Below are 27668 nucleotides of genomic sequence, written 5' to 3' on the forward strand. Positions count from 1 at the left end.
GTTGCGATTGGCTTTGTGAGATGCTATGTTTTGTCAAATTAGAAGAGCCATATGTGGTAGGAGCATAATTATCTGTATAAAATCCAAGAAGAAATGTACTCATTACTGTGTACTTGTGGGTGAAGACAGGACTTGTAGTACTGCCTATAGCTAAGGTTGCCTGAAGCTTCAAATCATATGACATGGTTTCAATGCTTCTGAAATTTCAAAGCTCTTAGCTATTCTGGCTAAAATGCTCTATGCTGGATTTCTGTCTCATGCTGAATCCCCGTTAGAAAGTTTCAAATAAAAATACTTTAGCCATGGACAAGAACAGTTAAAGAACACGTGGTTGTCTGCATAATACAAAACTTACAACAAATTGAGGAGCAGTTGCCTGAGATACCACTTAGCATGACAAGACATGAAATTCATCAGTGGGTTGCCTATGTCCCCTTGTTACTGTGGGGGAAAAAACAAGCAAAAAACAACATTCGAGGCTGTACTTAAAACTTGCATTATAGACAAGAACTTTGCCATTTGAAACATAACTCAGATGAAGAAAGGAGACACAAATTCATAATAATTCAGACTGAAGAGACGGTGAGAAAGAATAAGACAAAATGACAGCAGTGAACATGTGCAAATGATGTTAAATGTGGTTCCAGGCTGAGAAGACCAAAATCATGTTCAGCCTTTGAGCCTAAGGCCATCTCCAGTCAAATATTGCCTCCATAGTTGTCTGGTATGTATTTCAAATTATTGCCAACTTCACTGTATTTTGAATTCTGAATGATGGGAGAAGGGAAGGTGTTTCAAAAGGAGGAGTTAACTAAGAATTTATTTCCAAACATAAATACATATAGGTAATGATGTAAATATCAGAAGCTACAAAGTAACATTTTTTTTCCCCCAAGACATAACCAAAACCAAACCAAGAGATTTTTATTTGATCTAAATCACTGGAGAAATTTGGGGCTTTGGGTCAGTTCGCAAGAATGTTAGAAAATAAAGGTTACAAAAAGCACAGTGCTTAGCACCGAGTGGTGCATTCATTCTATCAGTTTAAATTAAACTAATTAGCGTAATGACACATATAGATAGATCAAATACAGTTCTGAGGATACCGATAGTTGCTTTCCTCAGAAAATGTTCTTCCTTTTTGACATGTATAATTGGTATGTTGGAAACAAAAAAACCATTCCCTACTATGAATCTCCTTGGTTTCATATTTGAAATACCAGATCTTTTTTTTTTTTTTTTTTTTTTTTTGGTTTTATGTTCAGTTTTGGTTGAGCTTGCAAAACGCGGAAGCAAAAAGGCGTAAAGAAATGTTTTCAGATATCCTTCTTTTATTTCTAAGGCTAATAAAGGCTTATTTGTACATTTTGAAAAGCGTCATTCCCACCTGTACAGGTGTTACATCCATTTTCTTGTTAAATGTTGAGATTTCCATTTGAATGTTGCTTGAAGTCTTGCTGTGATCTTTTCTGCCAGGTTGAGCTTCAACTTTAATAAACGAGTACAGCTCAGAGAATTCAATGTGCAGAATGACTCATTTTATTATAAAACTGTTTATGGTGAATTGATTTGAATTAACTCTAGAATAATCCCGCTCTGCCTGTTACAGTGCAGCCATATACTGCCTTCTGGTCCCAGATCCACTTCGCCCCCAGGACAATGAGTGTTTCTGCAACTAAACAGCCTAAGCTACTTTGACCTTTTTCTTTTACAAGCAAATCTACTTTCTGGTTGGATAAAAGGGACACAAATTAGAAGGATTTGGAAACGGTGATGTAATGACACAATTTAAATATAAGGAAAGCTTATGCTGGGTGTTGTGGAAGAAGAATCAGGAGGCCTGCCAGCATGTTATTTGGGACCACTCAACGCACGGGTCATGTAAATGCAGCACAGGCCAGACTGAAAACACCCGTCTGCAGTCCTGCGGCTCGTGTCCACTCCTCCCAGAGGATGAGCTTCCCTGTAGTATTGCACTTAGGAGATTAGCTGCCATAGCGAATACATCTGTACAAATAACAAATTTCTGGTCCTTTTTTTGATAGGAAAGTGTGATCACTGCTGAAAATAACTGTCATTTAAAGATTTCAGAGTAGTTCAGTATTTTGTCAAGTAAGCAGTTCTGAATACAGTGTTGTATTCTTCCTATACCTCTTGGCTTTGTGAAAGGAGTATTCACTTTTCCATAACTTTAACAGAAATTACTCTTTACCTGAAAAGCTGCTTATTTCAGAGCTGTTTCAACCATAATGGGAAAATAAAGAATAAAACACAAGGCAGATGCATATATTGAAATACTTCTTTAGATAGCCTTTGTCCCTCCCCCCAGTATAGATGAAGAACCAAATTCATCTTTTTCTTTTACTCTTTTGATTCCTGCTCATTGAATAAATCCATTATTTACAAGAAAGTAAACCTTTTAAAGAGCTTCCGTTTCAGCACATTTCTTCTTTGATTCAAAGATGGCATCTTGGAAACTGAGAGACATGAGCTTCCTCCAGGCCTTGATCCACTTGAGCTTTGCTATCTGATGCTTTTGCTTTTAGGTGGCTAGAAGCTGGTTATTTGTATTCACTTCCAGGGATCAAAGTAGGTTGACTTATCTGTGATTTTTTACCGTCAATTTTTTTTTTTTTTTCTTTGACTATGACCGTGTTTGGCTTTTTCTGGTCCTGAATTGTCACTTATCTGACAGGACTTCTCAAAAGTAATCTCCAGTGGTTCAGAGGTTATTTTGGCTATTTTCGCACCTATTGTAGATTGAATTCCCAAGGCCCTGGTGATTTGAAAGCATCTGCTTTATCTCAGTATTTTTAATTTTTATTCTCCCTGTTCTGTTCAGCAAAAGTCGGATTGTCAGATGCCTGGTTGCAAACCTTTTGGGAAAAGCTGAACCAGAACAGAGGCGGCCAAATCCTCGACGGTGTAAAGAAACACCTTTTGAAATGAAACCCAGAAGTACACCGGATAAAGGTACGGTTTACAGTATGCAAGAAATATTTATTTTGCTTCAGTCTGCTTCAGGAATGTGGAAGCCTGTCCTCAAATAGTCCTGCTGCTATTGTTTTAATTAACAAAAGAAACTTTAGATAGAGCTCAGCATCCAAAAGCGCAGCGATGGGGCCACTATAACAGCGAGCCACGATGAGAGAACAATGTAAGTATTTGCAATTCTCTCTTTTCTTTTAGAAAAAAAACAGGAGGGTGGCAGATGAGCTGAGGTTTGGTTTTTTTTTTTTTTTTTTTCCTCCCACCCCTGCATGCTCCGAGGAACCTGCCCGGCCGGGCTATGCCTTTTTTCCTTCCCATCTGCCGCAGGGACAGCGTTTGCCCACAGCCGGGCGGTGGGTGCCGAGGCCGGTGTTTCCCCGCAGAGGGAGCCGTCCGAACCGAACCCAACCTCCGCAAGGTCACCGATGCCCGCCCTCTCTGCCTCCCGCACGATGCGACCACCACAAATGCAAAGAAAAAACAAGCCTAGAACACCCCCCCCCCCACCCCCCCCCCCCAAACAGGTGGGGAGGGGGGGGAACGGGGTAAGCCCACTCCCGCTACGTCCCCTCACATCGCCTCACGGACGCCCAAGCCGAGCCGCCCGCAGCCGCTCCGCGCCCCGCCGTTCACTTTTCCGCCGGGCTCCGCGCCCTTTGCGCAGCCCGGCTCCGCGCAGCCCGCCCCTCCGCCGCGGCCACCGAGGGACCGCCCGGGGGGGTGTGGGGGGGTAGGGGGTGTCACAGCGGCAAACTTTCCACCTGGCGAGGTCGGGGGGGGGGTGGCTTCGTCCTTCCTTTAACTTCCACGGCGCGGCTCCTGCCCCGGGTTCCCTCGGCCGTGCCGCGCTGAGCCGGGGGGGGGCGGCGCGGTGGAGCCCCGCGCTCGTCGTCGTCGTTGTCGTCGCCGGCGGCGGGCGCCGCTCCGGCCCGCCCCGTACGGGAGTGAAGGCGCCGGGCTCCGGCGCTGGGCTCTGCTGCTGTTGCTCCCGCCGCCGCAGCAGCAGCAGCAGGAGGAGGAGGATGGAGCCGGGCAAGGAGCCCCGGGTGGCCGCGGGGGGGAAGCCCAGCGAGCCTGAGCCGGCGGTGTCCTTCCAGGCCCGGCTGTGGAAGAACCTGCAGCTGGGGGGCAAGGGCCGGAGCGGCGGCGGCAGCGGCGGTGGCGGCGGCGGCGGCGGGCGGGCGGCAGCCGAGCGCCGCACTGCGGGCACCCCCGCCCCGCCGGCGGCCAGCGGCAAGGGAGTCTTACCGCCCGGCGCTAAGTGGAGCGGGTTCAAGCGGCGGAGGCAAGTGCTGGACCGCGTCTTCTCGTCTTCCCAGCCCAACCTCTGCTGCTCGGCCGCCGAGCCCCTGGAACCGGGCGGCGAGTCCGGCTCCGCCCTGCGCCGCTTGCGGGAGCACCTGCTCCCTCAGGGTAAGGGGCCGCCGCCCGGCCGCCGAGAGGACCCCGCCGCCGGGGATGAGGGGCCCAAAGGCGGGAAGGAGGGGCGCCGGCCCGGGGCGCACCTGTCCCACCAGAAGAGCTCCTCGCTGCCCAGCACCGCCTGCCTGGAGCAGCTGCTGCAGGGCTCGCCCACCGCCGGCAGGAGGAAGGAGCAGCGGGCGGAGGACGGCGACGGCAGCGCGGTGAGGGTCGACCCCCCCCCCCCCCCCTCCCCTCACACACACACACACACACACGCACAGCGGGGTCGCGCAACCGGGCAGCGCCGGCGGCCCTCGGCGAGCGGGAAGGTGGTCCTTGGGGAGGCGAGGCGGGAAGGAAGGTGGTCCCCGGGGAGGCGGGAAGGGAGCTGAGGCAGGAGGGCGGCTGCTGGGGAAGGGAGGTGAGGTGAGGGGACAGGACAGGCGGCGAGGCGGGAAGGCGGCCGCGGCCGACGCTCTCTCCCTTCCCTCCCCCGCCCCGCTCCCGTTCCGCGCCCGCTGGTGCGAAGCGTCCCTCGCCTGAGGGGAAGAACGGCCCCTCCGCCGTGCCCCGGCACACCTTCCCCCGCCGCCGGGCTCGGCTCGGCTCGGTTCGGCTCCCCGTGGTGGTGGGGGCGGCGGTGGCCGTGGTGACAGGCGGGTGTCGGGGGGGGGCCATGTCGGCTCCGAGCAGCCGGGGGGGGTGGGTGCTCCTACTCCGGAGCGGGAGCGACCTCCCTCAGACCTTGTCCGTTGTTATAAACCATACCCAGAAAAGGTGTCCCGAGGGATGAAGTTGGGGTTTCGTACCCGTAGCGTGGGTTCCCTCGCTCTCGCACCTTTCCCCAGAGCCACCCTGCGTCTCTGCGGGAGCCCCGCGCTGCTGGTTTCTGTCCTTGACGCTTCCAGCACGGCTTTTGCTCAGGTAACCTCCGCTTTTTTCCCCTTGCCTGGTTATCCGAATTTGAATTATTATTTCTTTTAATTTCTGCAGGACGCCCGAACGACGACGGCTAGTACAGATTTAATAGGTGGTAGATAATTAATTGGCAGAACATAGCAGGCACCGTCACATGCGGCCGTCGGTTCGGGCTGATGAAATAGTTGTTCTTCCCTCGTTGCTGGGGGAAGGCGGTGTACAAAGCCATAGCTCTTCCGACTGTCAGTTTTGAAATTAAGTGGTGAAGCTAGTGTTGGTAGGGGCTGCCGAGTCTTGGAATAAATTTCCTGCGAGAAAAGTGCAAAACGTATGAGTCATTCTGGAGTTTGTGTCTGTAAGCAGTCATCCACTTTTTGCAGAAATAGTTGACTAATACATGCTGTTATATATTGTCTTCTGTCATAATTAGGGAGAAAGGAGTAACTGAAGTAAAAGGCATGCGCTGTCCGCTTGTTGTCAGAAAGAAGCTGTGTAGATGTACTTGGCTTCTGTCAGGGCTACAGAACCTGTGGTCCTGGTCTAGCGAAGAGCGGTAGTGGATCTGCGACGGCTTGCAAGCATCCCTTCAGGTCAGCGGGACTGTCATGTCCCTCTGCAGAGTTCAGCCCTCACCTTTACAAACACGGGACCTAGACCTAAGTTTGTGTCCCAGTCCCACAGGGCTGTTTTGGTGATAAACACTGTGCTGACTTGAAGCTAGTGTGGTTATCCCTTGTATAAATCCTGCTTGTAAGTATTTTACGTTGCTGCTTCTTGGCATGGGATTATTTTGATAGGCGTTTACAAAGTGGGCATTTCCCTTCAGTAGTCAGTCCCTTTCTCCCCCCGCCCCTGGCTCACAAAAACGTATTGCACATTTTAAATATTCTTGTTTGGGACTACAAGATACTCTTCTGTTTTAAAGACTGCTACATCTAGCAATTAGTAAATATGAAAATGCAGCGTTATTTTCAGTGCTGTTCTGCTGTTGTGTTCAGCAAAGAAACAGCACATTTATTTACAAAATGTGTCAATTGTTATTTAGTTTTGAGGGCATTACTCCTGTTTTGAACAAGGTATGGTCATAACATTTGGAAAGAATACTGCTAATCAAAACAAAGTGGTAACCACGCTTTCTAACACTTGTCTTTAATTAGCAGGATTATAGCCAATTCCTCCAAGCATTTTCTAGTATTAACTTGGGCTGTGCCTGCATACCAAACCTGCTGGGTTTGATATTCAATAAAGCTTGTTATGTCCCTTGCGTGTTGGTGGAGTTCGCAGAGCTGCTGATTACAATGTTTGTTTCGGAGGGATGATCTGAAACAGCTCTTCTCCTATTCCATAATCAGCACATCCTCTGCTCTTCTCATCTGTAGAGGCATAATCTCACTCAGATTATTACATCTGATTTAATTCACCAGCTTCATTGAGCTATGGGGTAGTTGGGGAAATGAGACTCGGACTACAGAGTGCTGTTGGACTGTCTTTGGTTGTGTCTGGTACTCCTCAGCGGCCTGTTACAGAGCAAGCACCTTCCACTGTGAGCGGCTGGAGTTTCCAATTCAATATACTCTGGGAGTCGAGTCTTGTACACTTACATGCTGCACCCCTAGAGCAGTAAGGTCCCTGCCTAACTTCAGCATTTGCGCTCCTCTGAGGGTTTGGGATCAGAAGTCTGGTAACATGAGAATAACTTACGTTTTTCAAATCCAAGTTTTACTTAGAGCAATACAGACTTTCAGAGGTATGTGGATTTTTATTGCCCAGCAGCTTTACATGTCCAAAGATCAGAAAAAATCTAGTAACTAACAGAATCACAAAAATGAGATTAAATTATCTAAAAGTAAAACAATTCTAGAGTTACAACTTGCTTTAAAATTTATTTGAAATGTGATTGAAATACAGGGACAAGCAAATGCTACTGCCTCTTTTGGATCAAGACTGCTGAATTTTTTAGCAAATCTGTACACAAAAAAAACTACTAGATATTTTAAGGGAGATGATGGGGGAAAAATAAAATCCCATGAGAAGTCAAATTTCTTGTGCTTTTAAGCTGAAATAATGCAGTTGTCATCAGTGAAAAGGAGCACAAGTTGGTGTGGTGGATGGGAAGACTTACAATGTAAGTTGCTGTACTCTGTGTGGGTTTAATCTTGGAATGTACTTTTTGGCATAGTCAAACCATTTTAAAATAATTCGAGCTAATTAAAATGTGGCATAGCGATACTGCATTGGACATGGACAACCTAGCAGAGGCCTAGTTTTCTCAGCATCGAATAAAGATTCTGTTGTAGTGAATAGGGTTAGTATTGTGGTTTGCGTAAAGGTGCACACCTAACAGTCAAGTCTTATGCAAAGGATAACCATTAGATTTGAGCACTAAATATTGATCTGGTTCTCCCCTGAAGACTGAATACTTCTCAAAGCTGTCCTTGAATAGTTCTGGGGAGAGAAGGACATCATAACTATTGTGTTTGTTGGCAGGAAACTTAGGTTCCTTCTAAAGGGTAGCCAAAGTATAAATATGGTTTGTTAGGACAAAGAAATAAATACGTGTGGAATTAAACATCATCTGTCTTCCAGCTTCCAAAGGCAGGTTTGCTTGGCCAAACTTTTCCTACCCCTAGACATGGCATCCAGTCACCTTCATATAGCTGAGAGCTGCCAGAGGTGTGCCGCACCCTCGAGGGAGCGAGCCGAGGGTGATGGAAGCCCCTTGGAGTGTTTCATGGGCAGGAGATGACAACAGCCCTCCAGGGCTTCTGATGCTCCACGGGACCTCCAGTGGCTGAGTGTGCTACCATGCCCCAGGGCAGTGCGGCAAGGGTTTCTCCACTTGCCCCTTATAATTTGTATCTCCTCGCCAGCGGGAGCTTGGAATTATCCTGCAGTGCCTGTGCCAGCGTGGCCTTTCTCCTGAATGTCAGATGTAGCTTTGTGTGAGAAGCTTTACGCCACTTGCAGTTTGTCGTAATCATGTAGTGAAAACCAGGAGGGTGGAAATACTGCTGTTTCTTAAGATTTGCAATAATAAAGAACCTACAAATGTTTCATCATCTTAATCGGAGGACATGGCTCTGGGCATATGTCATCTTGAATCAACAGCAGATGTGAAGAAGTGCTTAGGGAGAGGGGGTCCAGGCTGCAGTCTGGCTGCCACAGTGAGAACTCTTGTGGGCATGTTTCCCCCTTGGGTTTTCTTGCAAGATAATTTGGTAGCAACAAACTTTGTGACTTTTAAAAATATGTGCAGGTTGATCCATTAAGCTGAAAGAGGGGATAGGTTCTTAACTGTTTCTGTCCCCATCTGTCTCCAGTTTTGTGGTTATGTGGGTAAATTGGAGAGGTGGGAAGGCTCTGGGGTTATTGGGGGCGGGAGGGGAGGAAGGTCAGGGCTGCTGATCAACCTCTAGATATATAGCCATAGGAAATGAAGCTTCATTAGGTTTGCTGCACACAGAACTATTTGCTTAATTAATAAGCATCCTTCAGACCTACATTTGTGGGTCTTCAGGGTCAGAGACTGGATAGCAATGATCTAGATTATATGACACAGCACAATGCAAGAAAGAGATGAGACAATGAGAAAAACGAGAGATATGTGTCCAGATATAGGGTCTCCCATTCTCTCAATGGTATATAAGTATTGCTCAATAAAGCTGGTGTGAGTGAGGTGTGTGGCACATGAGAGGGATTTGCAGAAGAAGGGGAGTTCAGTGAGCTGGATTGTATGAAGAGAGACACTACTTTCAGGGCAAGGAGCATGGTCTTGTATGGAGATGTCTGAGAAGGAGAAAGGGAAGAGTAGTGATGAAATAGGAGCAGAGACAGAGCTGTGAAGAAGCCTGAAGAGAGGACAATTTTGAATTTGGTGTGGAGGGGGATGCAGACCCAATGAAAACCTGACTGGCATACCATGCACGTTTTTCTGCCTATAGCAGAATAAATCTATATCTGGCTTAGAGCCACTGGAGTCGGTGAAGTTACACAAGGGAAAAGTTTGGCTTGTTTGTTCTAATTGGCATATGTCACAGGTCATGTTTCAGTAATTCGTCCAGCCAATGAAGGCAAAAGAACAAAATAAAGACAAAAGAAAAGGCAGAAAATGTCAGTGAAAAGCTACACAGGTAATGTCACCCAAGAGAATCTTAATTGCTACTTCAGATTTCTAGGAAACTGCACTGGGAAAGGTGAAGGTGGTGAGGAAACTCTAACACTTCTGACTGTCAAGGATTACCTTTTCCTGAGATAATGCCAGTACACACCAAGGAGAGTTGGAGGGAGGTAATTTGCATAGGTATTTGGAGCATGATTTGAGGGCAGCAGTGTTCTGAGAATAAGAGTGCGATATTTTAGGAAACATGAGAAAGCTTTCTTTTGGGTATCTGGCCACTGACACATAGGGTGTAAGTAGATGAGTAAATGTTTAGGCTGGGTCAGAAGAGCCCGGAGCTCGTTAATAGAAATTACATAGAAATAGCAAGCAGGAGTAAAAATCTGTTGCTAACGTTCATTTCTTTTTAAGAAAGCTGTTCCAGTCTCTCAAGGCTGTTTGTTCCTCCAAGAGTTTAATTATTAGACATCTGATTTTGTCACGGGGTATTCTGCACTGCCCTGTTCTGTCATTGTATTAATTTCTGATAAAAGGTTTATCTTTCAGCAGCTTGAGATGCATTAATCTGTTTTGTATGCTCTGTCAGACTCTGACCAGTCTGTCAACTTACAGTATGTTAATACAGTGTGTGTATAATCACTGATGTGAAAATCAAGAGATGGCACAACAGAATTGTATTTAATTATATCTTGAATAGCCTCTGCTTAATTAACTAAAGAATCTCTCCCGAGTTTTCAAAGTGAGTTGTATAATTTTTCAGAATTGGCCAGTTTGCCTTTATCCTCATGCAAAATACTTAGATATTTTAAAGTGAACTAGTGGCAGCTGTTGATTTACTGTTTATCCATGACATCATGTAAGCTCCACTCTCTCCTTTTTTTTTTCTCCCATCTTTACTGCTTATATGTAAAGGTGTTCATAGTAAAATAATTATATTGCGAATAATAGATGGTTGGTGGATATTGCCACGACCCACTCAGAAGAGGAGGGTGAGTGACTCAGATTCGTAAATCCCCAGCGGTGTGGACTAAGGTGAGACAACTCTCAAGGTCTGTATACAAACATTGATTAGATTCCCACAGTGATTAATACATGTCTTAAACTAGCTTTCTCTGATAATTGGTTAGGTATATAACAAATTATGGCAAGCAGTAAGGTATGCCTTGCGTTACTTAAAAACTCTAAAAGAAAAGAGAAAGAGGAGAGGGGGGAGAGAGATATAAAGAGATCACCGGTCCTGATTCCAGTGTTGGTCCAGCCAGCTGGGGGGTTTCTGGTTGGTAAGATCGCTGTTCTGCGGAATTCCACACACTTTCCTTTTCCTTTTTCTCTTTTCAGTGGCACCACCAATCTTCCCCCCAGTACGACCCGCCCTCCTGCTACGGTGGCAGCTTCGTTTCAGGTCTCCCCCTCTTCCCCCAGGTGACGTGTAGCACGATTTGGGTTGAGAGAGGGGTGCTGTGGTCATATGTGTTTAGTGGGATCTCCGTAATCTTCATTAGCATATGCAGGGGTGTCAACTTTAATATGCATTTCGCGGGTAATGAGGCAAAGGTCACTCATAGGACACGATGTCCCCGAAAACAGAGGGTTAACAAGCTTCACAGGTTGCACCATGGCAGAACCCCTCCTTGTCTCCACCGGGCTTCCTCCCCCAGCTGCATGCTTTGCTGTTCCTCCCGCATGGGTCAAGTGTCAGCCTTATCAGTTCTTTGAGCACCAGGCCTGCATTATTCCCTTCAGGGTACTTGTGAGTGTTTGAGACATTCCTTGGAAAGGCTCGGAGAGCCCCCGCCTCCCCCTTCCCCCCCTTATCTTTACCAAGTTTTGTCTCACCATTGTTCATGCTTCCCTCAGGCTGCTTCTCTCAATCTTTGTTTCAGGGAGTTACAAGCCATCTCTTACAGATGGGAATTGCAACCGTCCTTGCACTGAAGGAACAACAAAAAAATGCTTATTTTCTACCGAATGAAGTCTTATTTTCTACTGCTTCGAAGCGATTCAACTTTCAGTTTAGGGATTCTAGCTGGATTTTAAGTGACTGTGTCAGAACTGTTACTTCAGTGTACTTCACATGTGTGTTTCATAACCTAACGAGTTATGTCAAACTTTTAAATTGTAATAAGGCAAACACCTAAACATAGTTATAGCATTAAACCTTTTTCCAAGAAATGCTGAAATTCTTTCCCTCATGTTGAAATGTTGGGTGGAGAAAATTATTAGGCATACCAGTAAGACTTATCATCAGTTACTATATTGTTGCAAAGAGAAATACTTTTTAGCGTTTTAAAAAATATGACTAAACCAGCTTTAAAACTGCCAGTATGTCATTCAGCACCCAGCTCTGTAGGTAGTTCTAATTTAATTGTTTTGTCTTGTGATGTAGTGCTAACATACTAATAGACCCAAGTGTCACCTTTTTTTTTTCCTCTTCTGTGAATTGATGGTCTTTGGCAAGATGACTGAGAACTCTGCATTGATCTGAAAACTGAATCTGGCTTTTTCTCTCTGAACTTACTATCTACCAACACTAGATCTCAGGTATTGTAAGTGCTATCTTCCAGGGAATTTTAACAAGGTAACTATAATGCAAGACCTGAAACTGTTAAGTTTAAAAAAGAAATGTTTTCTTCTTCCCTTGTAAAAGAAGCCAGAATTCCTTCAAACTTTTTCAGTGTAAACTTAATCAAAACTACAAATTAGATCATCTTTAGTTCAGTATGGAGATGGTTTATGTAGAGTTTGTGTTCTGCTCAGGGAAATAGCAGTGTATGTTCCATTTATTTCTGTAATGGTGAACTGATGATAAACTGTTGTCCCAAAAGTGGGTTTTGGTACCTGGTGTGCAATGAGCCAGTCTCACACACAGAGACGAGGTATTGTTTATTACAAGATTGGGCAAGTTTGGGTGCTAGGTGGTAACTCCACAAAACTAGCACACCACGGTATTTTCCGGAGTTCCTTTTATATACATTGTTATCAGTTGGTAGGTTTCCACAGACTTCCCTCTGATACCTATTGGTTAGTAATTTGCGTATGATTACACAGTCTTTATTCTTACTACACATGCTCTATGAGTAAGTGTCTCCGCCTGGGCCAGGGTCTCCTGCCCACTGAGTGTGTGATTTTTAGTATTATAATGAGGGTAGTTTGCTTAAGGACGCAGTTTAGCTAACTATACAAAATGAAGTATAAACATGATAAATAGAATACGTATGGTTGATGTATTTTCCAGGATGTTCCTTCTTCAAGCTCCTGATTAGAAGTTCTCTAACTTGTTGCTTCTGTCAACCTCAAGGATGGTCATGCTGATCCTAGACATTGAGTACATATTTGGTTTTCTTAGTATGTGCAACATCTAACTTCACTAGATTCTTCATCAATTTTTAACCCTCTATTTGCTTAGATAACAGTTCCCCCCTTTAAAGACTTACATAGGGAGCCTCATACTTCCTATTTAAGTCTCATATAATCTTTTCATATACATGTTTTCTTAAAGTTGAACAACATTTAAAAGTACATTGTAACACAACATCTCTGCATATAAAGGCAAGCAGTATCATTATGACTATAGATATTAACCTTTTAATCCAAAAGCTCAGGTCAGGAAACTAGGAAGTTAACCATTTCCATGCTTCTTCAAATCCCCAAGGTGTGTCATCTTTTTGAATTTCATTTAATATCTTAGTTTGTTTCCAGATTTCATCTAGATCAGTGGAAATTCTGCTTTGATCTACATATACACAGCAACTGGTATTTATTACTGTGCAGACTCCTCCTTTAGATCTAATAACATATCAAGTGCCTTTCTATCCTGTATAGCTATTTTTGCCAATTGAGAGACTTCTTTCTGAAGAGCAGTGATAGCATCTGCTGTTCTATTTTCAGGAAGTTCAAGCACAGCGGATATGTTTACTATTGCTTTTTCCAATTCACTCACCCCTAGCCATGGTAAAAAACATCTAGCAAAAGAGTGAAAAGCTGTAGGTATTTCTATTAAGGGGTTTGTTGTCTGGTTTTGTCTTTTCATAAATCATCATAGCCAAATTTGATCTTTCCCTGTTAATTTATCTATGATTTTAACATTTGGAACCACTGCTCCCAAGGCACAAATTCCAGACCAATTCAGAGGTAATATTTTTCTTGCTCTGTTCCTGCAAATCTAGTACCATCCAGTTCCCTTCGGGACTGGCGAGGATCTGTTCCATGCTTTTACCATTGGTGTCCCTACTGATAGGATTTTATTACATCCTTAATAAGGTCTTACAAATGCTGCGTTAATCAAACAATCAAATAATTTGATTCCTTTAGGTGGATTACACCTTTGGATACAAACGCAGTATCTTTCTGGAGGAGTTGGAGTATCAATTTCCCATTCTTGTCCTATATCTCTAGGGTCAATATTAGTATCAATCCACAAATTTTGCCATGGCACATTTGCTCGAATATGTATTCTGATTAACAAAACTCCTGTATGTCCATGCTCAGGGGAATGAGTACAAACCCAGTGATCAGATTTGTTGGCTATCTTGACTGTCTTCTGTATGAGAACACAGTACACTTTCTGTTTCCATGGGTTTCCTGGGTTCCACTGAGCTTTTAAGCCTACAATACAAAATTGAAATAGGATGATTCTTAGAATTAGATACGTATTTTAACAAATACCAAGTCAATGGAATTAAAGCAATTAATGATACACAAAATAAAGATAGGTATCCTTGAATACACTTTGAGTTGGAATAAGATTTTATACTGTTCCAGATGAAATTCATGAGGCTTTGGAGATACTTCGTTTCAGTGGCTCTGTCTCTTCAGAAGTGTACTTCTCTCCCGGAGCTGTTTTGACTCGAGTGTAGTGAATCCAGGAATCTATTCCGTTTACTTTGACAGTGGTATTTGTTACCAACAATACAATATATTGTATATTGTTGTATTGTATTGTATATTGGCAATAGTCCTTGCCACTTCTCCTTTAATGGTTTATCTCTCCGCGTCTGGAGATACACTTGATCCCCAGGTTGGAAGAAGTGTACTGGTGTGTCCAATGGCACTGGAGCTGTAGTTTGTACGTACCTGTATGGGGAGGAAAGAGTCTTTGCCACTGACAAAAGATATTCAGAGTATCTGATCTCCTGTTATATGCATCTGCCCATCGTTTCGTGTTAGATTTATGGAATATGGTTTCCCATACAGTGTTTCAAAGGGACTTAACTTTTTTTAGTTCTAGGTGTAATTCGGATTCGCATTTAGGCTAAAGGCAGCATATCTACCCACTCAGAATGAGTGTCTTGACACAATTTAGCAATTTGTCTTTTTAGGGTCTGATTCATTCTTTCTACTTTTTTCACTGGATTGTGACCTCCATGGGGTATGTAATTCCCATTTTATTTGTAAGAATTTAGAAACTTCTTTCACTACTTCAGCAATAAAATGAGGGCCTTTATCTGAGGAGATTCCTTCTGGAATTCCAAACCTAGGAGTGATTTCCCTCAATAATATCTTTATTACTTCTCTGGCTTTGTTGGTGTGACATGGGAAGGCTTCGGGCCACCCTGAAAAGGTATCCACTAATACCAGAAGGTACTTATATCCTTTACTTTTTCATAACTCAGAAAAATCAATTTGCCAATGTTCACCAGGGAGATATCCTTGCTTTACCTCTACAGGTGGAGGCTTCTTTTCTATTTTTGGATTATTCTTGCAACAAACTTGGCATCGTTTAACAAGTCCTTCAGCATACTGTTGCATTCTGGGTCCTATTGCATATCTTTTAACACTTAAAACCAGTGCATCAGCTCCCATATTTCTACTTTTATGAGTCCTTTCCAATAATCTCTTAATTGGAGCATTATCTATGCATTGTCCATTTGGGGTAACCTGCCATCCATCCTTAGTTTCTTCACAGTCTAAAAGTTTGACTAACTCATTTTCTTTTTCATTATTGTTTGGAACTTCCAATTTTATTATTGTTTCCATTATCAACACACCCATTACTTTATTAAAGGATACTCTTTTTGCAGTTTCAGCAACTTTTCAATTACCCGTAATTACATCTGTCTATCCAAATTGATGAGCTTTGCAATGTATTACAGCAACTTCTTTTGGCATAGCGACTCCTGTTAGTAACTTTAAGATTTCTGCCCTATTATTCACAGGAGTTCCTTGGGATGATAAAAGTCCCCGTTCTTTCCATATGGCTCCATGAGCACGCATAACTCCAAAAGCATATTTAGAATTGGTGTAAATATTCACTTGTTTCCCTTGTGATAACTCTAAGGCTCTGGTAAGAGCAATCAATTCAGCTTTTTGTGCAGAAGTGTTTATAAGAAGAGGCCGAGACTCATTTTCTTCATTCAGAGTCACTACTGCATATCTGGTCTTTCGTTCTCCTTTTGAAACAAAACTACTATCATCTGTAAATAAGGCCCAGTCTGGATTTCCCAGGGGGGGTGTCCTTCAAATCTGGTCAACTGGAATGCACTTGTTCAATAGATTGAATGCAATCATGTACCGCATTCTTATCACCAGTAATAGTCAACAGTGTGGCTGGGTTCAAGGAGGAAGACATTTTCATGATTATATCATCTTGTTCTGCCCTGCTTGGGGATAACCAATGATGTCTTCTTTGCTCTAATACTGCAACTGCTGCATGCAGAACAAACACAGTAATTGTCTGTCCCACAGTCAATTTTTGAGCTTCTTGAATCAACAATACAGTTGCACCTACAGCTGGGAGACACGCTGACCACCACTTGCTTACTTTGTCTCGTTGTTTAGAAAAATATGCCACTGGTCTTTTCAAATCTCCCAACATTTGGGTCAAAACTCCCAAGGCTATGTGTAATCTCTTGTGTACATGTAATGCAAAGGGTTTAGTAAGAGCTGGTAATCCTAAAGCAGGAGCTTTCATCAGGGCCTGCTTAATGTCATCAAAACCCTTTCAACACTGCAAAGTCCACTCTAGGACTTCTCCTGGTCCTTTTATGGCTGCATATAGAGGCTTAGCCATTAACCCAAAATTGGGTATCCACAGTCTACACTGTCCTGCTATCCTAAGAATCCTCTTAGTTCTCTTTTGGACTGAGGTGGGGAAAACTGACACATCGCTTCTTTATGCTCAGTCCCCAGTTTTCTCTCTCCTTTTGATTTTTCAGATCCAAGAATGGTAACAACCCTCTGTGCCACTTGTGCCTTTTTCTGAGGTACTCAATATCCACCTAATCCCAAAAAGTTCATCAAATTTATGGTTGCCTCCTTGCACGGCTCTTCAGTTTCTGTTCCCAGAAGTGTATCATCTACATATTGTAAAAGAGTGACAGAAAGGTTCTTACCTTGCCACTGTCCTAATTCTTTGGCCAGTATGTTACCAAACAAAGTAGGACTGTTCTTGAATCTTTGTGGTAGTACTGTCCAGCAGAATTGCACTTTTCCTCCTGTGGGTGGGCTCTCCCATTCAAAAGCAAACAACTTTTGACTCTCAGCTTCTAGTGGAATGCAAAAGAAGGCATCCTTTAAATCCAGTACTGTGAAATAAATGTTATTTTCTGGAACAGCAAAGTGTAGGGATTTGGTACCACTGGGTGGACATCAAGCACAATTTGATTTATTGCCCCTAGATCTTGCACTAATAGGTATTCCTGGGACCACAGCTTCTTTACTGGTAATATTGGAGTGTTAAATTCAGACTGGCATGCCTGTAAAAGTCCATACTGCAGGAAATGGTTTATTAAACTCTCTAACCCAAACCTTGCTTCTAACTTCATGAGGTACTGTTCCTTTCTTACCAACTTGGCATTAGGTTTCAATTTCATTCTCACAGGCTCTACATTCTTTGCTTTCCCAGGTACCTTGGTGGCCCATACTAACAGGATTACAGCATTCAATACATTGTTGGGTATTTGTGTTTCCTTGTTGTTTTTCTCCTGTAATGAACAAAGCTGGGCCTTCCATGCATTATCTTGTGGGATATGCATTTGGACAGTATTTCCAGAAAAGGCTATTTGTGCTCCCAACTTATTCAATAAATCTCGACCTAAAGGAGGTATGGGGCATTCTGGCATATAAACTCATGTGTTAATACTTTATTTCCAATTTTACATTCCATTGGCTGTAAGAAAGGCTTTACCTGTCTCTTTCCCGTGGCCCCAACAACTGGCATATAAAATTTACTCAAAGGTCCCCTACAACTAGTTACTACGGAATACATTGCTCCTGTATCTGCTAAGAATTTTACAGTCTCATTCCTCATCTGTACTGGAACTAGGGCATCTTCTGGGGAGATTGTTAAATTCACCCCCAGTCCCCTTCATTCAGAGTCATATTTTCCCATCAGCAATAAATCGGCTTCAGGTTCCTGACTCCCCTTTGCAGGTAGTGGTGTCCTCTGTCCTCCCAATTTTGGGGATGCTTTTTTCTCATGTTCTCTTTTATAATAAGTACACTGATTTGGTCTAATCTGGTTATCCATAATATGGGCACCACAACTTCTGTCTCTTCCTCGAGTCATGTTTCCTCTAAAGTTTCCTCCTCTTCCTTGCCCTCTCCCCCAACACACAGCACCCGCTATAGCAACAGCTGGTAAAGCAGCCTGTGGTTTCCTATCTTTTTGTTTTTCTTTTTGCCTCTCTTTTCTCCCCTTTTCCTGTTATTATACACTTTGTATGCTATCTGTATTAATTGTGAAATTGACATTCCCTCAGGCCCATCAACCTTCAGTAACTTCTTTTGGATGTTGGGGGCTGATTACCTGATAAACAGCATATTAAACATCATCTTGCTATTTTCTTCTTCTATTTCTGAGCTGTTTCATGCAATCTCTCATAGAATGCTGAGGTATTTTCATCTATCCCTTGTTGTATCCCATACAATTTAGAATGTGTTTGCACATGTCCCATTTATCACCTCAGATTTATTAAATTGGAAGGAGTCCATGCTGTATCCCATAGAGAATCAATTGTTGATATTGTTTAATCATTATCCTTCCTGTAGTAGTATTGGGATCCCAGCTGGGGCCCATTTTTGGCATGAATCTAGCAGGAGATGGTCCTTCACATTTTGCCTTTCATTTTCTTCCTTAGATTTCTCTAATACTAACTTTTTCTCTTCTGGACTAAATAGGGTATTTAACAATGTCTGCATATCTCTCCATGTGGGCTTATGATTCATTACAATAGTTTGTCCCAACCTATGCATTTTTTCAGGATCATCCTGATATGACCCTACTGACTGCTTCCACTTTAATAAATCTGAGGTAGTAAATTGGACACGTACAAACACAGGTAACCCTTCTGGTCTTACTGCTTGATGCAGAGGAGCTTGAATAACTCGCTGTTGTTGGGATCGGGTTCTCCCCAGGATCTGGCTAAAGGTATCTGATCCCTGGATATAATTCTTCTCTTTTTTTTTTTTATTTCAGTGCTACTGCTATCACTCTCGCTTTCAAGATCCTGCTCTCTTTCACTGGGTTTTGCCACCAACATTTGAACATCCTCTTTTTCTTCACTCTTCCTAATACATCCTTTCCCTATATCACATGCAGAGCAACACCTTTGCTTTTTCTGTCCATTATCAGCTAACACCGTTAGCATCATTATTCATCAAATGATACTTCTTTCAGACTTCACAATTATTTTGTAATGAGAAAAATATATCAACACACGGAACCTCATCCCATTTATCCATCTTTCTACAAAGCAACATTAATTGTAGTATGGTATTATAAATTATGGATCCATTTTCAGGCCACACCTCTTGATCATCTAATTTATACATTGGCCACCATTGATTACAATATTGTTTCTGTTTTCCTTTTGTTAGGGGATTTCCTCCAAACTTATCCCAATGTTTTAGGATGCATCCCAAGAGAGAACAAGGGGATGTCTTGGTAGAGGGGCCAGATCCCATATTGTTTCTTAAGAAACTGTATATTAGGTGCCTACTTGTATATCTTAATCTCCTGCTGCGGTCCTTGTAAGGGAACGACTTATGCAGAGATATTAAAAATCCAAACAAGTGTAACATTACACAACAGATACCAAACCAAATATAAAACAAGGGACGTCTCCTGTCATTAACTAAATACAAAATACTGAACTACAAGTTGCCCCTCTAACCAGACCCCCTATTCAACAATATCTCAATTTCAGTGTTGGACGTTTGTGTTGCTTACCGCCCAGCAGGGAGAGAAGCTGTCGGAGTCCCCGAATTCAGTTTGGTGCACACTGCTGAGCAGTCTGCTTCTCCATGCTGATTGCAGCAAGTCGATCCGGACAAGGCTTCTCAGCAAGGTCCACCCTGGGTCACCGAAAGTGGTGCCCCAAAAGTGGGTTTTGGTACCTGGTGTGCAATGAGCCAGTCTCACACACAGAGACGAGGTATTGTTTATTACAAGATTGGGCAAGTTTGGGTGCTAGGTGGCAACTCCACAAAACTAGCACACCACGGTATTTTCCGGAGTTCCTTTTACATACATTGTTATCAGTTGGTAGGTTTCCACAGTCTTCCCTCTGATACCTATTGGTTAGTAATTTGCATATGATTACACAGTCTTTATTCTTACTACACATGCTCTATGAGTAAGTGTCTCCGCCTGGGCCAGGGTCTCCTGCCCACTGAGTGTGTGATTTTTAGTATTATAATGAGGGTAGTTTGCTTAAGGACGCAGTTTAGCTAACTATACAAAATGAAGTATAAACATGATAAATAGAATACGTATGGTTGACGTATTTTCCAGGATGTTCCTTCTTCAAGGATAGCCAGCTCCTGATTAGAAGTTCTCTAACTTGTTGCTTCTGTCAACCTCAAGGATGGTCATGCTGATCCTAGACATTGAGTACATATTTGGTTTTCTTAGTATGTGCAACATCTAACTTCACTAGATTGTTCATCAATTTTTAACCCTCTACTTGCTTAGATAGCAAAGCCGTAGCAAGCACACAGAAAAATGGTCCATCTGGACTTCTAAGTATTGAAGTCTTGTGGGGTAGCTGATTCATACCTTGCTACCAAGCCAGAGGCTTCCTATTTCAGAAAGTTAAAGCTATGATAGACCATCACTGTCAAAAAAATCTAGTTTTGAAAGTTTCAAACTCTGTGTGTGAGAAGTGGGACCTGGGGATAAAGCTATTGCAGTACTGTGATATTTGTCAGTAAAGCCACCTTGTTACTCACGTTTCTTGTGGGTGATTTTTTTTGGTGAAGAGGAAGACTATGTCTCAGCAAATCAAGTAATTAATAAGGATGGTGAGCAGTCTTCTGCTCCTTTTTGCTCTGCTTGCATGTTGCTGACATGCTTTCCCATGTAGTCATTTGACCAAATAAAATCTATAGCTTCAGATTATTGGTGAAGTAAAATTTGTACTTTCAAATTTTTAAAAGTTCCCAACTGCTTAATTCCTTCCCAAAAGAGAAGGAATTTACTATATCAGTGACTGGAGGATGATAATTATATATAAAAGCCCTTAAATAGATTCCTTTGCTTGTTCCAAACAGACCTGTTAACAGTGATTAACATGGAACAGTTACAAGCAACATAGATAAAGATATTCTTGAAGGGTATTATTTAATGCTGTGCTGAAAGATATGTAGTAAAGTAATGTTGTAAGGACTTGTCTTTTTGTTATTCATTTTTGTATTTCCTTCCCTATTTCTTCTGTAGGCTATGTCTACCACTATACGATAACAGTGCTGTCAAGTAAATAGATAATTTTTGTCTCTGTAGCAATACATCCCACTCCACCTTGTTTGTGCTTTTCTGTAGCCACTGGAGTTGACATAATTTTGCATTTGTCTGAGAAGAGATTCAGTAGTAAGTCATTAACAAAGCATATGATATTCTCCCTCCAGAAAAATTAGCTGATTTTCTAGGTGGCCAAATCCAGTAACTTGACTTGTAATTTAGCTATGGCCCATCGATAGAGGATGTCTTGGGAAGGGCTGTGAAATACCTGTAGCCTTGTTGGTTCAAATGATTAAGTTTAGTTTTGCATCTCAATGAGAAAATGGGAGAGGCAGTAGCAGTATATATACCATACAATGTCTGGGCATTGCATCAATACTTTCAGAGTATTGTCTATTAAATCCTATTGCTTCTAGAGCAATGTGATTTTTCAACTTGTTTTTAAAGAAAAGACTAAATATGTATAATGTTTGTGTTAGTTTCCCTAAGGGAGTAATGATTTGGCAATCTATTTGTGTTGCTCTGTCACCAAATTTTTCTGTGGATGGTCATATGAGTTTCCAGTCATTAGGACTAATAACAGTCTGGTAATTACTTGGCATTTTATGCTTACAAATAAGGGTTTATGTTTAGAGCATACTTCTTCCCATTAAACCCAGTTCTTGTTCTGATGCATTTGAGACTTAGCATCACTGATTCTCAAAATAAAAATCTTGGCTGTTGTTGGATATGGTGTGGTGTTTGCGTTTTACATGTTCCCACTTACTTCAGCAGGGAAAGCCTTAACTACTAAGTTGGTTAGCAGGTGCTATAACTAGGTACCAAGCAACGGCTGCTGAATTCTTCATCAGTTAATGAGTTTTTCCTTCTGGACCTGTGTCTTATACTCTAGAAGAAACAGGCTAACACTACATGAAAGTGGGACGTGGTGTGTAAACACTATCACAGAAAGGTCCTGTCCCAAAGTTTCATGTCCCTAGTGAAGTTTTTCTGACCTGAAGATGTGGGTTAAAAGAGCATCTTGACAGGTTGTTTTCTCTTGGAACTCTAAACACAATGCAAGTCCTGTTTGATGGTCACAGGATGAGGGGTAAAAGATGGAATTCTTGACTTTTATTTTTGTTGGGATTATGTAATTGCAAGCCTGAACATTTTTTGTTTCCCACTAAGTGGAGAGATTCTGGAATAGATGACTGATGTTTTGACCACTCCTTGTCAAAGGGATTTTGATCAGCTTCCCCTTCTTCTGCCACTTCCCTTCAGCTCCTGCTTTACTGAGATAAATGTTATTTTCTTACTGACCTTATGTAGATAGATAGTTCCTATCTCCAGGACTGTTGCTTTTTTTTTTTTTGCCTTCCCTTCCCACCCCCCACCCTGAAATGTAGCAGAGCAAAAATCTGGGTTGAGTTACAGGCATGCTATTCTGATAATGTGTCTTTTCACAGGTGAAATGTGTGCCATGAATGCTGGACAATGTTAAGGCCAGGTAATGGCACAGCAGGAACACATCTAGAGCTTTTGCTGTCAGTAGGAAGGGACCTTCAACTACTGGGACAGACTTTATTGAGCTGTCAAAATGTTAAAGTATCTGCAGCACTTTCTCTGAACTGTCTCTTCATTTTGATATTGGGAATTGCGAACCTTTGTAAGCAGAATTTTCCCTCCTTCAGCCTGTATTCTCTGTCATTCTTGGCTGTTCATTTCTTTAGATCTGTTTTTTTAAATTTTTTTAGATCAAATCCTTCCTATTTTTCCCACTTCTGCATTACCTTCTTCATACTAAGATCACAAGTTGCTGCAAAACCCCTTCAGTCAACAACAGTGCATGCTTCGGAATGAAACACTGTATTTCAAACTTTGCTCAAATATGTGTAAATCTAATTCTTTATACCTTTGTAATTTTTCTCTAGCTTCCCTCTGCTCCCTTGAAAGGGGAGGGAGGAAGTAAATTTCTTTCCAGAAAAACAAAGCCAATCAATTGTTTAACTACTCTTTAAACACTGGCACTGTTACGATGCTGTCTAAAACTCAGTATCAAAACAGTTTTGGAAATCCTGCAGTGTTCAAACTTTTTCTCTCCTCATTCCGTCCTATTCTGAGGAACTTCTGCAACAGTTTCTCAAGAAAATCATATTCAAGAATGAGTCATGAAATATGATATCAGGCAGATTAGATGGTTTTTTTGGAGAAAGGCTGAGTGCTATTTACATAAGGGAGATGGCTTCAGTCTGAACGCCAGGCGTGCTCAGGGTGGGATGCCATTTGGTTTTGATGTATCTGATCTGGCGGCATTCAGTTTAGTGTCTCTGCTGTGCTTGTGATCAGGTGATCACAAGCTTTGAAGGCTTGCAAGCATTTGATGAACAAGATAAAATTAATGTGCCTCACAGATTCTTTGTGCAGTATATCCAATTAAGCTATTCAGTACCTTGCATTTAATAAATATCCTTATTGGTTTCTCACCTTGTGCGAGCTGTTCTGTTTCATATCTCTTATGTAAGAGATACATGTACCAGTGAGACACTAGCTGCTTCTGATGTGTGTTATTAAATCAACAGCTAGACTGCCCTGTAGCTAATAATAAAAAATTATGGAGTTTTTTAGACAAATACCAAAATCTTCTGTGTAGTACCAGAGGGATGAGAACCCAGGCACTTCTCTGTTGCCTGTGTTTGGTTAAGATGGCTTATGCTGCAGTTCATGTAAATTACCAGAGGAGAACTATAGCTAATGCTTTTGTTGGTAACTGTGAGCCAAGTTCTCTTTCCAAGCCTTTTCCACCCAGTTCTAGAACCTACAACAAAGCACACAGCCAGAGGTCACCAGCTGAAATGTAGTTTCAGTCTGCACTGGCTCTCTACACACTGGCAGACCCAATGTGTGTGAAACAAGTGAGACTTTTTCCAGAAACTAATTCTTGTCAAGTTTGGACAGGACTTCATATTCAGCTGTGGCAAAGCTCCTGTGCTCTGTCCAGAAAACATAACTGCCTTCCAGTAACATTTAGAGTCTTTATCCCCAAAGTTAGAAAATCCTACCGATTCATTTAAGGGTTGGCTCAAAAAAATGTGGGTGATTTTATCTGGCAAATGGCTCTAAATTCTTGGAGAGAGGGAACAAAACTCTCTCCAGCAGGAAAAAGCAAATGCTGACTTCCTACTGTTCTATTTCCTGGGTGAGGAATGATTATCAAATGAAAATTCATGCACAGCAGAAAGAAAGTCTGAAGTTCTAGGAGGCTTGATGAAAGGTAGAAAGAATTATCAAACTCTGTTAAATGAAGGTAAGAAACGGAGCTTCTACCTTTCATTTTAAGGACATCCTTCCTCTTACAATTAAAGGCTTATTGCCCTCTTTGGCACAGACTTTTTATATTCTGTTACAGTTTTAATAACTTCATTTTTAAATTTTGAACATTATTGACATTAGTCAAGTGTTTTGATGTTCTGCGTTACTGTAATCAGTATAGTATTGATATGAAAACTGTTTTATGCCACAAGAACTGGCTTTTGCAATTTGGTTTTCTACTACATTTTTATGAAAATAACTGTAATACTATGTGGGAATCAGCTGGAGTCCAGGAAATGGGAAGGCATAAATGCATATACATAAAGTAACCCCTGTGTGATGCATAAAAATCCCTCTCTGAGTTACATGAATTGGGAATTTTAATCTTTATCATGTTTATAAGATTTATATCTAAGATTCAGTTAATATATGTAGTTCAATATGCAGCGTAACAGTTAATCATCTCATGCAATTTACCTGCTAAGATTTATGTTACAGTGTTTTCTGTGAGTTAGTGTGGAATAACAACAGAAGTAGTCTAATCATCTTAATGTGTTAGAGAACTGCATTTTGAAATGATCTACAGAATGAAGGGATTTTCCTTTTAAAGTTGTATACACAGTTTTGGGGTGGTGGCTTGGGGTTTTTTTTGGTTTTTGTTTGTTTTTTCCCCAGGTAGAGCAGTCAAATGCTTTGATTGCCTGGTGTTCAGACTAAAATGGATGGCTATTTGGTTCTGTGTGGAGAAGACACAATGGGTGTGAGGCTGCAGCAATATTTGGGCATACAGCATGTTGCATCTAGGATTCCAGATGATACGTTAGGTGTTAAGTGACTTGGAAAGGTTTGTTTTGGTATGCTGAAAATAGGTTCCTCAACTTTAGAAAATTTATCGGTCATCTAATGTGGAATTTCTGTATTTTGTGGATCTCTTACAGGGATAGTGTTTCTTAGTCACTTAATGCAGAAGAACTGAGCAACTTCCCTGTTTACAGATACCTCCTTATGTTAACCAACACTAGAAAAATGAAAATAAGATCATCGTAAAAATTCTGATATAATATAAAAAGGTATATTTGTAGTATCATGAATTATACCTCTTTCTGCTTTTCCCAGTAGACCCTTCTTAGCACTACATCAGCATGCAAAGTGGTTCCAAATTCTTGCTTCCTGTGCTTTCTAATTTTCCTTAAAACTTGGGAATTTTGAGAAAATTCTGTTCCTTTCTTGTGAGTATAAAATGCTAGAAAAAATTGTCTCTAAAATAATACACACAAATGGAGCTTTTCAAGGACGTTCAAGGTTCCCCTGTCCCTGCCCCCACCCAAAGGTGATATATTGAAGGACAGCATGTATCTGAAGCCTTGTTAAATAGTTTCAAATGTTCAGAAGGCAAGCATTAACCACAGCTGTACAGTTTTCTGCTCTTTCCGCTGGTGTTTGTTTGTGCTGTTCCTTCAGACAAACGTTAACTTCAGGCATATTTGTAGCAACATTCTGAATAATACTAGCTGTAGTTGGTCATGTATTGCCAGAAGCCTCTGTCAGTTGTGGAACTGCAGGCTGATATTGAATTTACTTGATCTTTCTAGCTAGAGTTTTTAACTTTGCATATCTTGGTGTTGAAGACCTGCCATACTGTAGATAAACGAATTACTAACAAAAACAACATAAAAGCATAAAAAAGCATGCTTTATGATTATTCCTGCTTGTTTCTGCGTATACTTTTGTTTTGCTGTAATGGTGATCAAAAATGACAAAACCCAGGTGGTAGTACATTTTGTTATTTACAAAAGAAACACCAGAAGCGACACTTAAGGGTTTATTGTCCAGTTACCATATTACATGATCTGTGCTCAAATAACAACTTTTGTCAAAATCCTGGTGTCAGTTGCTTTGGTTGTAGAAGGAGAAGCAGCTGCTTATAGTACATAAGAATATTCCTATTATTACAAATGACTGAAAATATCTAGAAGAAAAGGAAGAACTTTATTCATCCTCACATCAGAGAGTACATGTGTGGGAGCAGGCACCAAAGGCAGCACAGGTGCACTAGTCTAGCACTCGCCAGGACCAGGGCCTTTTAGCCACGTGCGTGTAGCATTTCTTCCGTACTGTGATGTCTGTTCTCAGAGCTAGCTCTGGATGTTTTGTGGGGCTCTTGGATGTGTACAGAAACCTAAGGGTTCAGTTGTATGTGAGTAGAGGGGTGATGAGGGCAAGGGGGAGAGATACCTGTGAGGTGCAGGCAAGATGATGTGTGCTGTAGTGTATTTTGTTCACTTTTGGTGTAGTAAGTGATGCAAAAGAACAAAAGGTGTTGACATGACTTAACTGCAGTTAAGTATGGGTTGTTGTCTTTCTGAGCAGAGATTCTAACGTATTTATTTCCTTGACAAATGCACTGGAAAATCCATACCAAAGTTTTGAGAGTTACTGTTTGGAGAGGTCACAACACCCAGCAGAAATGGGTCCTAGACAACGCACAAAGCATTTTGAAATGGAGTAGTTACACAAGGCAAAGCTACTCAAAATCTTTTCAAGTTCCTTTCTAAGGAAAAGGGTATCAGTCAGTTTCTTGCTCTGTCACTCAGTCCTTTCTTAGCAGAGAAGAACAACTTCATTCTGTTGATTTATTCTGATAAGATTGATGTGATGTGTGTTACTTTTATTGCTATTGAGATAGCTGATGAGAGCAATGGAGGGAAAAAGAGATGGGGTAGTAAAAGTGGGATTAAGTATCATTCTTGGGATGCAAGGGGAGTGGCCAGTCACAGACAAGTGCTTTGGTCTGTAAGGCTGCTGTCAGCTGTTGCCAGGAAATTTGTTTCAGCAAAGCAGGTTTGATTTGGTTTCAGAGTTAGGTGAAACCAGTGTGCATGTGTGTTCATGCATGAATGGAAGAGGGAGGGAAGTAGGTGAAGTGGAAGGGAACATACAGGGAAGATGAGCAGAAACTTCGGTACTAGACAGAAGTCCCTTCTGCTCTGCTCTTTCATTGCCACCTGTCTTCATCAGTGTGATAACTTCTATACTAATGGTTTGTGTGCTAATAGCAGAGTCAAAATAAAGTCCCAGGAGATTTACCTAGTGAATTCCAGCAGCTTTTCTGGTAACTTGTTTCCTTGACTCTTAGTTTGAAGTTCTGGATGGAATAGGGGTCCTCCACTGCCTCAGCTGTGATCTTCATCAGTGTTTAATCCCGGTTTATAATGGGCCCATTCTGAACCATTTATTTCAAATTTTGTCATCATCTTAATAGTATTGCAG

The 27668-nt window shown here is 42.0% G+C and overlaps 1 protein-coding gene across 4 annotated transcripts in view; it reads left to right on the top strand.

Moving 5' to 3' along the window:
* Nucleotides 1–3841: 3841 nt before the first annotated feature.
* The window catches only part of MCTP1 (multiple C2 and transmembrane domain containing 1), a 291766-nt gene continuing 267939 nt past the window's right edge, over nucleotides 3842–27668 (top strand). For 2 of the 4 annotated variants that reach the window (XM_049795803.1, XM_049795802.1), the window contains exon 1: nucleotides 3843–4616. In XM_049795803.1, the coding sequence (XP_049651760.1) occupies nucleotides 4014–4616 (603 nt within the window). In that variant the 5' untranslated portion in view covers nucleotides 3843–4013. Of the gene's footprint in view, nucleotides 4617–27668 lie in introns of all 4 variants that reach the window. The other 2 variants (XM_049795801.1, XM_049795804.1) reach the window with 2 other exon arrangements.

Source organism: Accipiter gentilis, chromosome Z (assembly GCF_929443795.1).
Source record: "Accipiter gentilis chromosome Z, bAccGen1.1, whole genome shotgun sequence".
Classification (NCBI taxonomy): domain Eukaryota; kingdom Metazoa; phylum Chordata; class Aves; order Accipitriformes; family Accipitridae; genus Astur; species Astur gentilis.